Here is an 18606-nt window from a genome sequence, read left to right on the forward strand (position 1 = left end):
ACCAAATGCAAAGCATTGATCTAATCTGGATCCTGATTTGAACAAATCAACTATAAAAGACATTTTGGAGACAAGTGGAAAAACTTAAATGGACAGAAAATCAGGTAACATCAAGGAATTAATTTTGTTAGATGTAATATGTATTCTATTCATGTTAAAAAGTAAAATGTCCTTAGATACATACTAAAGTAAAATATGAGTAAAATAATATGGTACCTGAAATTTACTTTAAAATACTCCAGGGGAAAAAAAGCAGGTAGAAGGGAAAAAACAAGAATGATAAATGTTGGTAAGTGCTGAAACTGAGTGATGGGTACATGGAGACTCATTTTACTATCTTCTCTATTTCTCTTCATTTGGGGAGACAAAAAATCTTACTTATAAACATATTATCACTTACCCATATGTTTTTATCGTAGAAGTCACCTCCTTAAATAATGAAATTATCTCACCTACTGCTTACATTTTTGTTGGACTTTTTCACAGCATTTCATAGGAGTTCGCCTTCTGGTTCAGGTCAGTTCTCCTTTGACCATCAGAGACGTAGTAATTGCACAAGGAGCATCTAGACCGCCCTGGTAAGGGGAAACACTACTCACCCTGAGCTTGGAGAAGTTTGAGGGTAGCCTCGGCTCTGGCTCTGGCTTCTCTCTGGGATTTAGTTAAAAGTTTCCCTTCTTTTTTCAAGCGTTCTTTCCTTTCTTTTTCTTTTTGCTTTTTCCTTTCCCTTTTTTCTTGTTCCAATCTTTCCTATAAAAGAATACATGTCAGACAAAACTGTACTGGCTGAATCAGTTATAAAACTTAAATGTAAAAAAGCCAAACGCCAAACAAATCTTTCAAGGTACATGCAAAGTATTATGTTAGGAGATTAAATGAAAATATTTTAAATGTTGTACATAACGATTATTAATTAGTATCACAGAAAGCAGACTGTGTGTTGGCAATGATACATTGCAACTTCTGTCTGTAACTGAGGAAATAAAGGTAGGACTTTCTGTACCTTTTCATATTATTATTTAAATCAGAACAATAATGTAACTGAATTACCACACGATTATGAAATGTTTAGAATGAGGTGGTTAGACAAATTTTATAGAGAAACAATTTTTAGGTTAAAAACAATGTAACATCGGCAGCTTCATGAAAACGTACCTCTTCTTTACGCTTGGCTTCCAGTTCTTCAAGCCGTTTTATTCGCTCTTCCTCCTCTCTCTTCTGTCTCTCTTCTTCTTCTTTAAGCTTAGCCAGAGCTTCTTGCATAGCTTTCACTGTGGCTTTGCTAGGCCCTTTTTTCTTCTCTTTCTCTTTGTCTTCCTTTTCTACTTTCTTTTTCTTCTTATCTTTTTTCTTTTTGTCTCCTTCATAGTCATCTACCAAAGAAACAATAGCGGTAAAGTGTTTTTAGAAAAACGTTTCTTCCTGAGGGGATGAGCAAACCCCAGAATTCTGGGACCATGATGGGCCGCGGCTCACGCCAGCCGCAGGCATAAGTCTCCAGTGAGTCCCCGTGTGCCCAGAACAGGTCAGAACAACCCAGGAGGCCTCCTTCAAAGCCTACAATGCTGGCATTGCTCTGAGTTGTCCTGAGGGATACAAGAAGACAGGAGGGAGAAGACAGACTGTATCTAACGTAGCTCTTAATCCAGGGTGTCAGAATTCCTGCCTCAATTCTGGAGCTGGTTTTGAATCTGTAAGATGGGGATGATATGATTGATGCCCACTTAAAGGAGATATTAGGAGATTACAAAAATATATTTATATTCTAAGAACTCTGCAGCGTTATGCTAAAAAACTAAAGATTATAAAGCTACTTTCTTGGTGTTTCTCCTCAAATACATCCAGATAATAATTCGAGTGGTTAAAAAAAACCTAAGTCAATTTTCCCATTAAAAGTTTTCTAGTCTAAAGAAACACTATGTGAATCATTTCATCTTTAACTACTTTTATGCTGACTAAGATGAGGACGTTTAGCTAGAAAGCTTATTTTTCATTAATTGGTTCTGGTACAAAACAGTGGCTCACTACTGCTTAAAAGATGTTAACTAATTTTAGCATGTTTTTACTTTTAGATTTCATAGATTAAATTGGGTTTCTTAAAAACAAGAAAGAATTCGGATATTACCTGATACTGAGTTATCAAAAGGAAGAACAAATTTTTCATTAGGCAACTTGTACTCTCCATCAACAGCAAAAAATTGTTTTTCAAAGTGAAATTCTATAAAAATCCTGCTCTGTGCACAAACCATTTGAAAGACATTTTAGACTATTTTTAAATGTTTAACAATAAACATCAATTCAGATGTCATTTAGATGTCACTTTTAAAAGGCTTTCTTACAACTAAGCACCTTTATAACCAAGGACAAATAAGGAAATGACTTTGGGGCATAATGATCAAAACTTAGACAAAGTATGAATCCACGCCTCTTGCCTTTCCTCGACAGATCACCAACCTTCAGCAGCTGTTGGCATCTCTCCTTTCTCGTCAGAGGCAGGGGTTGCTCCAGTGTCAGGAGTCACTTTGGATTTTACAGCTTCCTCTTCAGATTTCTTCTGAGGTTCTTTTTGCTTATTCTGATCCTTTTTACCAGTTTCTAACTCCTCTTTTTCTTTCAGCTTACGCAGTTTGGCCTTTTCTTCGTCTCGCTTTTTTCTCTCACGCTCTTTTTTTTCTGCCTTCTTTTGGGCCACTGTCTTAATTTTGAAGGAGGAATCTTCATCTTCATTCCCGCTCTCTACATTAGGACCTGGCTTATTTTTTTGATTTTTTTTCTGGCCTTTTCTAGACTGCAAAAACTCATCTGATTCGTCACCACTTTCCCCTGAAGAATTTACTCTGGAACGTTCTTTAGTTCTCTTACTGTTATCCTCGTCCTCTTCTGATCCATCCCCCCTTTTAGTTGACTTCTGAGCTTTCCCTTTAGCTTTTTTAGAAAGTTTATTAAAATCATCATCATCATCACTCCCAGAGTACATTTCCGCTTTCGGTTTTGCAGTCTTTTTTGATTTTGAATCTTTATCTTCCAATTCTTCACTATCATTATCATCCAAACTTTGTTTTTTGCCTTTCTGTCCTTTCTTTTTTTTATCTTGTTTGGAGGTGGATTCTTCTTCATTATTTTCTGTTGGCTAAAAAATTTCCATTGTTAGAAATATTAATAGAATTACACTTTATTTTTTAAAATAAATAAGACTCCTCAGAGTCATGTACTTCATTAAGTACACATGGAAAAATTCTCAAAATAATTCCAAAATAAGGTCTTTTTTCATAAGAATATAAAAGAATATAAAACTAGACCAAGCAGCAGAAGAATTCCAAAATAAGGTCCTTTTTCATAAGAATATAAAAGAATATAAAACTAGACCAAGCAGCAGAAGCTAGCCCAGGCCTCGGGCACACCTCACATTCACTGAGACGGTCAGATCCAGGGGCTCTGCAGCCAGCACTGATCATAGTTCTCATCTACGACCTTCTTTAAAGGACACACAAAGCCGAAGGGGGAAACTGAAAGAAGAAAAAAAATCTACCACTTTCCCAATTCTTTGAGGCTTCTCCAAATTCAAAGGACGAAGAAGAAATAATACAGAAAATCGGAGTGAGGTGAGATATGTTCTAGCTCCAAAAGTGACAATTTTATGAATAGGCAACATACCCCAAAATATCTTTCGATTCCCAAATAAAGCATCTTTCTATCTGTGAAAGGTTTTAAATGACATTACTTCTACCCCCAAAATTGCTTTCCCCCTTTGGCATCAGAATTTGTAAAAACTTTTAACTGACATATACACGTTGCTCCAAGTTTCCAAAAGCAGCTCCCTAGGCTGGCACTGGCAGCCGGCGGGAGAGCAACCATCTTTCACCTTTACTGCAGCAGTGTCTCTGTCCGCTTTGATGCCTTGCGTTTCCCAAGACAATTCTTCCAGTTCTTTCAAGATATCATCTTCACTAGAAAAGATTAAAATATATTTTGAGGCAGTAAATTAGCTTAATAAGTGAATCCAGCACCACAGCTAATAAAAAGCAATCTGAAATACTCAAAAAGTATCTGAAATATACTTACTCAAAGTCTTGCCGCTTTTTCTCCTTTTTCTTCTTCCCCTTGGACTTCTGAGGCTCCTGCTCCTTGGCAGCACCAGCTCCTTCTATTTCTGCAGCCAAGGCATCAAGATCAATGTCATCCTTGGCACTTAAATGAAAACAAAGAAGACCTAAATGTTACTCAAGGGCAAAACTAGCACATTCACCTACAAAGACTTTTTTTTAATCTTTTTTATGCATCAGCAGTCCACTGAGAAAAACCATTTGGCGAGTTCTTTCATGACAACTTGAGTTATTACCACTTATCAGCCTTGCGCCATCTGCTTGAATCAAGTTTTTGAGTTACATTCAAATCAGAAAGAGCTATAATGAAGTGTTCCAGGTAATTAAGAAAGGAAAATTAACTTTTGTTAATGCCAAAGTTTTTGCGTATATCTGGAGTTATTTACATAACGGAGAAAACCTAAAAGCTAAAACAAGCCTTATTACGTGATTATTAATTATTTATCAATAACCTAAATATTTGGACACCTATGCATTTCTACTTGGAATAATGGAAATTTTAGAGCTGGAATGAACTTTAGAGATCAGCTAGTCTAATACTGCACTTTACCAATGGGAAAACTAAGATGCACAAAGTTTAAACGCCTTGAGCAAAACATGACCCCACACTAAATAAAACACACGAAATACCCAAATACTCAGAACAAGCTCATCACCTTTTAAATTTCTGCTTTTGTTTCTGTTTTTTTGGTTCCATCATACAGTGTCCTCACCTACCAATATTACTTGAAGTAAACCCAACTAAGTTTCAGTTAAAACCTACAGAAAACCAAGGAGATCAGTCAGAGATGTACAGTAGAAAAGGTAGATGAATCCAAATAAATGAGACAGTAAGAAAACCAAGACCTCATGCAACATGGCCCCCACTGATGGACACCTTGTTATAAAGAGGCTTCATTTCAGTAAAGAGAATTTATCAAGAGAATGACTTAACTATATAAATTTAAAGATTACATTACAAGACATGGAGGATACAGGATTGATCCTCAAGAAGCTTTGAAGAGACAGACAGCAAACCAGTAAACCAGGAATTGGAAAATGTTAAATGCCATAAAGAAATTTAATGCTTTTATAAGTTGTTGGCCAGACACAGAGAGTACAAATACCTAGAGGCAATCACCTGCATGGGGCCACAGGAGGACTCGTAAAAGGATATCTGAACCAACTGAGAAGCGTGTTATATGTTATGTATTTCCTATCCCCACCCAAAATATAGGAAACCAGAAACGTGAGAGTGAGGCAACGTTTTTGTTTTTTTTTAAGCTATCCCAGGTGACTGTGAGTGGGATTTGAACAGTTACTCTTTAATAAAAGAAGAAACTGAAGCACAGATAATTTGCCCAGATCACACAAGGCAGAGATAGAATTTGAACTCAGAAAGTTTGATGCTATAGTTAAGAGCTCCTACCCCTGCTGACGTCATCAAATGTGCGTCTTAGGAAGCTATGTCTAATAGGAGGCAGGGCAGAATGCCAACTAGTTAGGAAGCAGGAAGACCAGCGAGGGAGCTTTCACAGTTAACTGTGATGAGAAGCGATGAGCGCCTGATTGCAGCAGCGGCAGGCAAGCCGAAGATGTGAGTCAGATAAATATGAAGGGGCTCAGTCGGCAACACTGAGGTGACCGACTGGACGTAGAGAGAGGAGGGAAGAGGCAAGGGAGACTCCTAGGTCTCCCCGGTAACAGACACCTAAGTCTGGCCCAGCATCAACCAGCAGTGTCTCCAAAAGCACTTCTGCCAACATTTCACAGCTTCTGAGAACAGGGGGAGAAGGGAAGGTGGTTAATGACTGAAGCTTGACACCTCACCTCCAAAAATTTGCCAGCCCTCACCCAAACTATATTCATCTCATCACAACAGTGATTGGCTGTATTTCCTGAGTAGTCATTAACAAACATCTCTAGAATAACATGATATATAGTACTACACTTGTATGCTGTTGACTTTGAAAGGCTTCTTCGGGCCAGTAGTAAGAGATGAACAGTTTTTGAGTGCCTGTCGTGTATCGGGCATTGCGCTCACCAACCACTAGAAATACTGTATGTTTATTGCTCATAACAACTCTATGAAGTTAAGCTTAAAAATGATAAAGAATTTACAAAAGGCCACCCATCTAGAAAGTACCATACCAAGGACTCAAGCCCAAATCTGATACCAGAATTATACTACCTTCCTATAAAATGGAAAATAATCAAGTTTCTGAAAACTATTTGTTTGAAAAATTCAAACACAGCTACAAAAACTGTATCAGTGACATACAACATGACTTAACGTTCTTAACTACAATGGTTTCTAAAGAGTTCCTTCCTGTCCCAGACACAGGGTCCTAAAGTCAACCAGGTTACCGACGGCATGATGGTGACATACATATGAAATCAGTGACTTAATTTGAAACCTTAAACCATACTCTACCTACTTCTGTACTTACCCACTACAAACTACAGCTTTAAGCTTTCAGTACACTAGATTCAAATGTAAAATACATTCATGCTGATACTGAAAGCTTTAAAATCTTTAAGGAATCTGTAAAAATATTTTTCTACAGGTGTGTCTTCCTGCAGACCACTTAACTTACTTTTTCCTTTATTAAAGGTACAAGATTCCTATTAATATTTTCCATTACAGCCCCTAATCCTTTATTCTAAATTTACTACAGACTTACAGGAATAAAAGGCAATTTTCTATTATATTCAACTCAGTTTTTTCACATGCCACATTCTTCCATTAAGATAGAAAAACGTTACAACTTAATGGCCTTAAAAACTGAAACTATTAAAAATACTGTATTGTATGTGTAACTTTTTAAGAAACAGCCGAAGTATTTTCTAAAGTGGCTTTACCATTTAATATTCACACCAGCCACATATGGAGATATTAATTTTTTTCCATATCCCAGCCAGTGTTTGGTATTATGACTACCTTTCCTTTAAGTTGTTCTAACAGATGTGTAGTGGTATCTCATCATAGTCATTTCCAATTCCTTAAAGGCTAATGAAATTTTTTCATGTGCTTATTTGACATTCATATATACTATTCAGTAAAATGTCTCCTATCTTTTGCCCATTTTCTAATTGGATTGGTTTTCTTTTGAAGTTGAGTTTGGAGAACTCTTTATATGTTCTATACATGAGTCATTGGTCAAATATGTGGTTCACATATATTTTCTCCCAGTCTGTAGCTTGCCTTTTCATCCACTAACAGGGTTTTTTTTAATCAGAGCAAAAATTCTCAATTTTCATGAGTATCATTATCAAGGTTTTTTTCTATGGATCATGCTTTTGGTTTCATGACTAAGAACTTTTCACCAACTCTAGGTCGTGAAGATTTTTATGTATATTATCTTCTAAAAGCTACATACCTTAACATTTTATATTTAAATCTATCATCCACTTTGATTTTTTTTTTTGTCTGTGGGCACCCAACTGTTACAGCAACATTTTAGACTATTCATCCCTACACTGAATTGTTTTTGCACCTTTGTCAAAAATCGGCAGTACCTGTGGAGACTATTTCTGTGTTCTCTATTCTGCTCTACTTATCTATATGTGTGTCTTTCCCTCTGGTAGTAAGTCATGATTAATATCACTATATAAGAAGTCTTAAAATCAGGCAGTCATTCCTTCCCCTTTATTCATTATTGGAACTGTTTTATCTATTCTTAATTCCTTTGATTTTTCAAATAATTTAAAAATAATCCTGTATACATCTACAAAAAAAAATCTTGCTGATATTTTAATAGAAATTGTTAGCTGTATGTGAATTTGAAGAGAACTAACAGCTTTACTATGTTGAGTCTTCCAATCCATGAACACAGAATAATAAACTCCATTTATCTAGATCTTTCATTTCTTTCATCAGTGTTTTATCAAAACTAGTATTTTTAAATTGGAAGTATATTTTTAATTTCAGTTCCTACATGCTCATTTCTAATATTCAGAAGTGTGACTGAATTTTTTGTTGATCTGGTACACTGCCACCCTGTTGAACTCACTTATTAGTTCTAAGAGTTCTATAATATTCTTTGAGATTTTCTAGATACGTACATCATGCCATTTGCATATAAGAACAGTTTTATTTGTCCCATTCAGATCCATGTCTTTTATTTTTCCTTCCTTATTGCATGAGCTAGAACTTTATAGAGTGCTATGTTGAATAGCAACGGTAAAAGTAAATATCCTTGCCTTGTTCCTAATTTCAGGGGAAAGCATTCAGTTTCTCACTTCTAAATACAGACGGGTGCCAAAAAAAATGTATACACATTTTAAGAAAGGAAAACTGTATTAAAATTGTAATACTCAATATACCGATAACAAAAGATGAATACAAGTCACATTTGACTTCTGCAATTACAAGAGGTGCTCAAAGTGGTTACCATCAGCTTCCAGACACTTCTGATTACAGCAAACTAATGCTTAAGCAATGTTGACCAAAGTGTTCACCTGTATACATTTTTTTTGGCACCCCAGTATGTTAGCTGTGGATTTTTTGGTAGATATTCTGTCTGGTTGAAGAAGTTTCCCTCTATCCCTAGTTTTCTGTGTTTTTATCATGAATGGGTGATGAATTTTGTCAGCTTTTGACATCAATCAGTATAATCATGTAATTTTTCCTCTATACTTTTTTTTTTTTTAAAGATTTTATTGGGAAGGGGAACAGGACTTTATTGGGGAACAGTGTGTACTTCCAGGACTTTATTTTCCAAGTCAAGTTGTTGTCCTTTCAATCTTAGTTGTGGAGGGTGCCGTTCAGCTCCAAGTTGTTGTACTTTCAGTCTTAGTTGTGGAGGGCGCAGCTCAGCTCCAGGCCCAGTTGCCATTTCTAGTTGCAGGGGGCGCAGCCCACCATCCCTTGCGGGTGTCCAACCGGCAACCTTGTGGTTGAGAGGACACGCTCCAACCGAGCCATCTGGGAGCTCAGTGGCAGCTCAGATCAAGGTGCCATGTTCGATCTTTAGTTGCAGGGGGTGGAGCCCACCATCCCTTGCGGGACTCAAGGAATCAAACTGGCAGCCTTGTGGTTGAGAGCCCACTGGTCCATGTGGGAAATCGAACCGGCAGCCTTGGGATTTAGGAGCACGGAGCTCCAACCGCCTGAGCCACCGGGCCGGCCCTCCTCTTTACTTTTAATATGATGGATTACACTGATTAATTTCTGAATATTGAGCCAGTCTTGCAACCCTTGAATTCACTCACTTGGCCATGATATATATTTCTTTTTACATAATGCTAAGATGTATTGGCACTCAATTCTACTTGCTAACATTTTATTAGCAACTTTTGCTATCTATAGAGGATAACAGTTTATAGTTTTCTTTTTTTTTTACTATCTTTGACTGGCTTTGGTATCAGAGTAATACTCATTTCATAAAAACTGGGAAGGGTCTCCTCTTCTATTTTCTGGAAATGACTATACAGAGTTGATGTTAATTCTTTAAACATTTGATAGAAATCTCCAGTAAAATCATCAGAGTTTGGAGATTTATTTTTCAAGACATTTTAAATTATGGGTTCAATTTCTTTAACAGGTATAAGGTTATTCAAATTGTCTATTTCATTTTGGTGAGTTTTGACAGTACTTTTGAGAAATTAGTCCATTTCATCTAAGTTATCACATGTACATAGAGTTGTTCATAGTATTTCTTCTTATCCTTTTGCTGTACATCTATGATATATTCCTGAAAAAAATTACATCCCTGAAAAAAGCCTATACCTAATAAATAAATTGAGTCACTAATTAATAACCTTCTAAAAGAAGAAAACACTAGGCCCAGATAATTTTACTGGTGAATTACAGCAAAAAATTTAAGGAAGAAATGAAATCAATTCTCCGCATTCTCCAGAAAACAGAAGCAGAGTCTTCCTAACTCATTCTATGAGGCCAGCATAGTCCCATTAACAAAACCAAAAACAGTATAAGGAAAGCTGCAAACATCTCTCATGAACACAGATGTGAAAATCCTCAACATTAGCAAACTGAATCAAACAATGTACAAAGTGAATTAACACCATGATCAAATAGGACTTACTCCAGATGTGCAAGGTTTGAATATAGGAAATAGTGTGAACTGTATGCCGAAAAATTAGATAAGTTAGATGAACTGGACAAATTCCTAGAAAAACAAACTGCTAAAAAATGATTCAAGACGATACAGAAAATCTGAATATACCTATAACAAGTACAGCGACAGTGTTATTAATTTAAAAACTTCCCACTAAGAAAAGCCCAGGGCCAGATGGCTTCACTGGTGAACTCTAGGAAACATTTAAAAAAATTAGCATCAGTCCTTCACAAACTCGACCAACAAAAAAAAAAAAAAGAGAGAGAAGGAGAACTAAGGTTGATATTATCCAGGTAACAAAACTAGACAAAGATGTCACAAGAAAAGTACACATGAGTATTTATAAGCCTATGCAAATATTCTCAACAATACTATCAAACCAAACCCAGCCACGTATAAAAAAAATTATACCCATGAGCAAGTAGAATGTATTCCAGAAATGCAAGGTTGAGTTCAATGTATGAAAAAGCAATGTTATCAACCGGCTAAAGAAAAAAAAATCGTATGATCGTATCAACTGACACAGAAAAATACATTTTACAAAATCCAACATCTATTCATATAAAAACACTCAGTAAACAAGAAATAGAGATTAAGACCTAAACACAGAGACAGCTGGTCCACGCTCATGAACTGGAAGACTTAACACTGTTAAGTTGTCAATTCTTCCCACTTCAATCTACAGAGTCAATGCATTCCCAACCAAAACCACAGTAAATTATTTTGTGGATGTCAACAAACTGATTCTACAGTTTAAATGGAAAAACAAAAGACTTAGAATAATCAACACAACATGAAGAACAAAGTCAGAGGACCCACTACCCTATTTCAAGACTTAACTATAAAACTAATAGCAAAACAGAGGACTATTGGTGAAAGAACAGACAACTAGGTCAATGCAACAGAACAGACAGCTCAGTAATAGACCCACACAAATACTGTTATCTGATCTATGACAAAGGTGCAAAGGCAATTCAATGGAGAAAGGATAATCCTTTCAGTGTTTGGTGCAGTTAGAACTGGTTGTCCATATGCCAAAAAAGAAAAACAGAACTAAGATGCAAAATTTGTTGACCTTGGGTTTGGCAATGAGGTTTAAAATGTAAAAAAAGAAAAGAAAAAAGAAAAGAAAAGCAAAACCATAAAAAAATTAGACTATTAAAATTAAAAACTTCTGCTCTGAGGATACTGATAAAAAGATGAAAACACAAACCACACACTAGGAGAAAATATTTGCAAAACACTACTGGCTAAAGGACTTGTATTCAAAATACAGAAAAAAGAATCTTAAAACTCAACAATAAGAAGCCAATTGAAATATGGGTAAAGATCTTAACAGTCACAAAGAAATACTCAACATCATTTGTCATTAGGGAAATGCAAATGAAAACAGGAGACAGCACTACACACCTATCAGAATGGCTCAAGTCCAAGAAACTGACAACATCAATTGCTGGTGATAATGCAAAATGGCTGATCCTAAGCCTGGAGCAGGACATATGCAAGATAAGCCTGGAGCATCTTGTAATGTCAGAAAACAAGGAAGTGATTAACCCCTCCCCGTCCTCCACACACACAATGATAAGTGTACAACAAAAGGAATGTAGAAGCCAACTAAAAGAGCTCTCACTGGCCAATAGCAGAAACAAATTAATCTGTTAATTAATTAAAGCAACAAGTTAACATATCATTAGATTATAAACCAAAGTATAAAATATTATCCACAAATCCATTATGATACAGATAAAGGATTGAATAAATGCTGGTGAGACAAATCTCCCATACAGAATTCTAAATTAGTCTGCAAACACTCCTCCCTCAAGGAAGTGGATTGTAATTTCCCAGTTCTGGACTGCACAGTGATTTCCTTGCAAGAAGTACAGTGAGGAAAAAGAAAAGAGTAACTTTACAGTATAGAAGCCTGACAAATACTACCTCAGGTGATCAAGGTCAACAGCAGTGATATGAATCTGAGAAACTACCACCGACAGGAGGAGTCCAAGGAGAAAAGGCTACTAAATGTAATGTGGTATCTATCTCGTATGGGATCAGATACAGGACAGTATGAGAACTAAGGAAATCTATATAATGTATGCAACCTAGTTAATAACATCAATATTGTTTCCTAAATTTTAACAAATGTACTATACTAATGTAAGATATGAATAATAGGGAAAACTGGGTATGAGATATATGAGGATGCTGCACTTCACCATTTTTCTGTAAATCTAAACTTCTCAAAAATAATTTTAAAACCTGAGTGGGAAAAAACCCCACCATATCATTTAAGTCACTTCAAAGAAAATAAAATACTTTGGTATAAATCTAACAAAACATGTATAGGACTTGTATGCTAAAAGTTACAAAATGCTGATAAAAGAAATCCAAAACAACCTAAACAATTGGAGAGATATACCATATTCATGGACCAGAAGATTCAACACAGAAAAGACATCAAGTCCAAAAAATGACATTCAGGTTTAAGGCAATTCCAATCAAAATCCCAGCAGATTTTTGGGACATAGCCAATACAGACAAGACTACTCTAAAATTTATATGGAAAGCCAAAAGAATTAAAATAGCTAGAACAATTTGAAAAAATAAAATAGGAGAAAACACATTGCCAGATTTCAAGACTAAATATATAGCTACAATAACCAAAATTATGTGGTACTGGCTGAGGAACAGACACAGAGATCAAGAGAACAGAAGAGAGAACCTCAAAATAGCCCCCACAGAAGGATGGCCAACTGTTTTTTGACAAAGGTGCAAAAAAGCAATTGAAGGAAAGAAAGACAGCCTTTTTCAACAAATGATGTTGAAGTAAGTGGACACCATATATACAAAAAAATAGTTATTCCAACCTCACTACTTACACAAAAATGAACTCAAGATACATGGCAGACCTAAATGAAAAACATTTAAAGTATACATGTTTCAGAAAAAAATGCAGAAAATCTTAGGGATCTAGCACTAAGCAAAGAGTTTTTAAGACTTGAAATTAGAAGCACAATCCAAAAAACTGGACTTCATTAAAATAAAAAACTTTTTCTGTACAAAGGCCACATGAAGGGGATGAAAAAACAAGCTACAGCATGAGAGAAAATATTTGCAAGCCACATATCTAAAAGAGGACTAGTATCTAGAATATACAAAGAACTCTCAAAACTCAACAGTAAAAGTCCAAACAATCCTTAGGAAATGGACAAAAGGCATGAAAAGACATTGCACTGAAGATCATTTACAGATGGCAAACAAAGGAGGTGTCACATCATTAGCCATGTGGGAAATGCAGCTTAAAATCACAATGGGCTATCACTACACACCAGTCAGAATCCCTTCCCCCTGCAAAAAACAGTGATAATAACCAAGATCGGTGAGGATGCAGAGAATGTGGATCACCCACACATTGCTGGTGGAAACAGCCAGTCCGGAAAAGAGTCCATCCTTTTCTTGTAAAACTAAAAATGTACTTACCATTTGACCCAGCAATGCTCTTACACAATGATCCCTGAGTAATGAAAATGTATCTCATGCAGAAACTTGTAGACAAGTGTGTGTAGTGGCTTCCTTTGCAATAGCGAAAAACTGGGAACAACCCACATGGCCGTTAGTGGGTCAATGGTTAAATAAACTGTGGTTCATCCCCATTCCATGGAATACTACTCCGCGATAAAATGGAATGAATTAACAATACATGCAATAGCAGGGGTGGATCTCAAGAGAATTAGGCTGAGTGGAAAGAGGCCAATTTCCAAATGTTACACACATAAAGAAAAAATCTGAGAAATGTGGACCAGATTCATTGATACCAGGGGTTAGGGACACACAGGGGAGGAGAGGAGCACAAGGAGACAGGGATGGTTGCAGACAGCCAGCATGAGGAGCCTTACAGTGACATTCTGCATTTTGACTGTGGTAGTAAACATACAATCTACACTTGATAATAGTGTAGAGCCCTAAACACATACATGCATGTGCCAGCACAAGTGAAACCGGTCAACGCTGCAGAATATCAGTGAATTGTACCAAGGTGGACATCCAGGTTGTGAGACTGCTCCATTCTGCCAGATGTTTCCACGGGGGAAATGGGTAATGGTACAGGGATCTCTCCATATTATTTCTTACACCTGCATGTGAATCTACATTACCTCCAAAGTTTAATTTTAAAAAATCAAAATGTTAAAATAAAAAGGCAAGCCATAGAATGAAAAAAACTTGCAGTACAGAAATCTGATGAAGGATCTGTCTAATATATAGTGAACTCCTATAATCCAGTGTTGTAAAACATATTTTTTAAATGGGCAAATGATATGAACAGACACTTAAAACCAAATGCAATAAAAGAATGGCAAACATAGACAAGACGGTCAATATCATGAACTACTAAGGAAATGCAAATCACAATGAGATGCCACTACACAGCCACCAGAATGACTAAAATTAAGGACCGACAACACGAAGTGTTACGAGAGGGTATGGAGCAACGGGAACACATCCCTAGAGGAAATGCAAACATGGCATAGCCACTTTGGAAGAGACAGTTTGGCAGTTTCTTAAAGTAAAACATACACTTACCATATGACCCAGCAATCCCACTCCTAGGTATTTACCTAAGAGAAATGAAAACATATGTCCACACAAAGACTTGTACTCAAACATTCGTAGCAGCTTTAGTCATACAAAAAGCTGGAAATGATGCAAATATCCACCTACCATAAATACTAAACAAATTGTCATCTATCCACACAATGATAAAAGGAAAGAATTAACGTTACACGCACCAACATGGATAAATCTCAAAAGTATATTATGTGAAACCCAGCAAGCCAATCAATCAAGGCTTCAACTACTTACATGATTTTCTAGATAACGGAAAACTACGATAACCGACAAAAAAAAAAAAAAAAAAAGGCAAAAGCTACAGTGATTTCTGGCCAAAGCCAGCTGTAGTGAGAGAGAACTGTTTACAAAGGGTCATAAGGGAACTTTTTGGGTTAATGGAAATATTCTGTATAGTGATTGTGCTGAAGGACGCACAATTGTATACATTTATCAAAACTCATCGACTACACACTTGAAATTTGTGAATTTAATTTTAAGTCAATTACACACTTCAAAAAAATGTGTTAATCTGAATTTCTAGGAATATTATAAAACAGCTGAAAAGTTACAGAATACATTTATCAGTTTACTGAAAACAGGTTAAAAATATTTAAACCTAATATAGATCATTTACGCATTTTTATAAGTTATCAAAATAAGAATAAACCTGTAATATTTTCCTAACACCTTAATTTCTATTAACAGTGTAATATATAGGTAAAATGATGTTATTATGATGAAATCTTTTTAAAACATGGTATTTATTAATTATGTACGCAAGCATGTACCCAACTTTGGTGTTTGGCTTTTCAGAATAATTAAATAAAAATCATATATGAAAATCAGACATACTTCATTTTGAGACCAATATAGTATAAAACCTTTTAAAGACATATAACATTACAAAAAATTTTTTCACTGCACAGAAAATGAACCTATGTGCAAACATCTTCCATTCCAAACTTTGCAAACATCACTTCATGATGACAGGGATTTTCCACTGAAAAGTTGTCTAATTAACGCAAAGTTAGGTAAGAACAAAGGAAATCCAACTCCTTTCCCAAATCAATAACAATTCAAAATCTCCAAGCTTCCTAAGACTCCTACCAACCCCTCTTCTCCAGTACCTCTTTACTCCCTGAGGAGGTTTCACAACCTGGCCCACAATTTCTCTGACACTCTGACCGGTGAGGGGTCTACGTCCCCTTCCCTTCAATGAGGGGCTGTGTGACTGTCTGATCAATAGACTATGGCAGAAATGAGGCTATAGTTCTGGGCCCAGGCCTGAACCTAGCAGCTTCTACTTCCTGGCTCTTGAGATTCTCTGCCAAGCTAATGAGACTGTCCAGGCCACAGGGAGGTCACTACAGTAGGTGGGCCAGCTCAGGTCCCAACCAACAGCCACCTTCAACCACCAGGCGTGAGAAGGTGAGTGAGGGGAGGGAGCTTCTAAGATGACTCCATCACAGCTACCATTTATCTGTAAGTACATGAAAGACCCCAAGTGAGATCCACCTCACTGAGTGAGGTCAACCCTCAGAACCGAGAGAGAATGCTTTTTATTGTTAAGCAGCTAAGTTTGGGAGGACTTGTTATGATACAATAATAACTGGAGCACCCATATATTTTTTCCTATTCTTAATCAGTACCAGGTCATATAGAAACAGAAAGCTCATCAATGATGAGGTAAAATCCAAACTACACCACTCCTTCCTCTCTTTCAGCCCCCAAGTCGACAATCATAAACTGTCTAATCTCTGAGGGAAGGAATGGTTACTACCCCTTTTCACTTGACTTTGGTTTCTGCTCCTCCCTGACTCTTAACTGCAAACAAGAGGAAAAGCATAAGGAGGAATCCCATTCTCTGCGCCTAACTCTATCCCAGGAGCGCCAGTAGCCGTCAGGGACACAGGGAACCCCAGTCCTGCCTTCTCCACCAGAGGCCTTTTGGCATCTCATCTCCACCAACCTCCATCCCTTCTCACCCAGCACTCACTCCGTGATCATCCACAGTTGCAGATGCAAAGAAGGAAAACACGACAAAGAAGGAAAGGCACAGACGTCTTTGCTCCTCACTAGCTCCCACCACTTACACAACCACGGACCCCAACATTTCTCACTCCCACTCCCTCAATGGAGTTTTACCTTAAGTACTATACCCACTAATAAATGCAGAGCTATTTGAATTTATTCACATCTCAAAAAAAAAAAAAAGCCCTCTCCACTTACAATTTCCTTGTGAACAAGGACTTGACACCTTTGAAAGGGCTGTGAAACCACACTGCTCCTTACATTGTACAACGCAAGGGTAGCAGAATGTGTCTTATTACCTTCCCAAAAATTCGGCCCAATTCTCCACTTTCTAAATACCTGATAGGTTCAAGTGACGAGAATACATGAGCAAGTACAAGCATCACCTTGTAGACTCCCAAATATACATCACCTAAGTTCATACATATTATGGGCTCCAACGTATCTGCCTATAAAATCTGTCTCGGACGACTTGTTCAAACTGGAGTGAGGACCCTCAATGGAGAGGGGGGGCACACATAGGATTGTGGGTGATTTCAGAAGCCTGAAATGACTTCCCAGTAACTTTTGTTTTATCTTTGTTTTTAATTTTGATGATAAAGATTTAAGATGCACATGCCACGTACTCCATGGATGGCCACTGTGTCACGGTGTACTATGATAGAGCATCAACGCAAGCTTTCGTTTATAATCCTCCACTAAGCTGCTTCATGTTGGTAGAACAGATCAGAACAGACTTAATATGTAAATTAAACGTTTTTGCCAAGAGAAGGTGATATAATGCAAAGCTCAAAATCATGACTTCAACCTGAAAAAGGTATTAGAAAAACTGAGCCCTTCCTAGTATGCACGAGCACACTGAACTGAAAAGAAGCCCATTATTGGAAGCAATACATTCACAATAAAATGATCATTTAGATCCTACTGCTCAAAAAAATAATTGCAGAATAAGCAGCACTATCATCTCATTAAAAATGCAAAATTTCAGGTCCCACCCAAGACTTAATGAACGAAAATCTCCGTAACAAGACGCACAGGTGAACCACGCGCACATTCAAGTTTGACAAGGACTGATTTAGAATCCACACCACACTCTCCTCCTTCGCAACAATGCTGCAAACTTCAATTGTACAAACAAAATGTGTATTTGTTACTATTTGACGTAAGAGTATTTTGGGTTTCGTAATTGCATAAGAGATACAAGTTTATACCTAATATTATGGCTATAGACATGTAGGTAATATTGATAATTTAGGCCAACATTCTCAACACCTTAAGAAAGGACACAAGTTATGCTCTAGTATAATCGATCAAATTGAGCATTCAGCACTCAATAAACTCATAATCTGTATTCTGTATAAGTAACTCTGGTCATCCTTAATCACTCTTAAAAGATTATTCCACCCAATTTATTTTCTATAGTGCCTGGCATAACCAAATGACAGTGAATGAAGTTTTGACACAGGTAACTACTATCAGGAGAGGGTCCTTCTCACTGACCAACTGCTGAACACCATCATCGGAAGGGTCTGGCGGCACCTGGGTACAGAATTATTAGGCAACTGAAGCTCTTGGATACTCATCAACCCTTAATACTCAAGAGAGAGATACACACTGCACACTCCTGTTCTTTCCAACCTGGCCTGCTCTCCTGAAGGCAAATTTAATTAGAAAGGGATTTGAAAGACACAGACAGTAACTTTAGGAGGGAAAATTTGAAATCTCATGGGTGGCACTCCCATACTTAACCTCAATTCCACAGTCTCCCTTCATCTCCTCTCTGTATGTCTGTCCATACACCAATTTGC

At 36.9% G+C, this 18606-nt stretch overlaps 1 protein-coding gene across 1 annotated transcript in view; it reads right to left on the reverse strand.

The window, feature by feature from the left end:
* Positions 1 to 18606, reverse strand: part of EIF5B (eukaryotic translation initiation factor 5B) — a 63528-nt gene that overhangs the window by 32888 nt on the left and 12034 nt on the right. The window contains exons 2-6 of the mRNA XM_033124964.1: positions 4063 to 4188; positions 3863 to 3947; positions 2455 to 3130; positions 1156 to 1373; positions 600 to 750 (exon numbers count right to left, since the gene is read on the reverse strand). Of these exons, the coding sequence (XP_032980855.1) occupies positions 600 to 750; positions 1156 to 1373; positions 2455 to 3130; positions 3863 to 3947; positions 4063 to 4188 (1256 nt within the window). The remainder of the gene's footprint in view (positions 1 to 599; positions 751 to 1155; positions 1374 to 2454; positions 3131 to 3862; positions 3948 to 4062; positions 4189 to 18606) is intronic.

The sequence above is a fragment of the Rhinolophus ferrumequinum genome, chromosome 13 (genome assembly GCF_004115265.2).
Source record: "Rhinolophus ferrumequinum isolate MPI-CBG mRhiFer1 chromosome 13, mRhiFer1_v1.p, whole genome shotgun sequence".
NCBI classification, from domain to species: Eukaryota; Metazoa; Chordata; class Mammalia; order Chiroptera; family Rhinolophidae; genus Rhinolophus; species Rhinolophus ferrumequinum.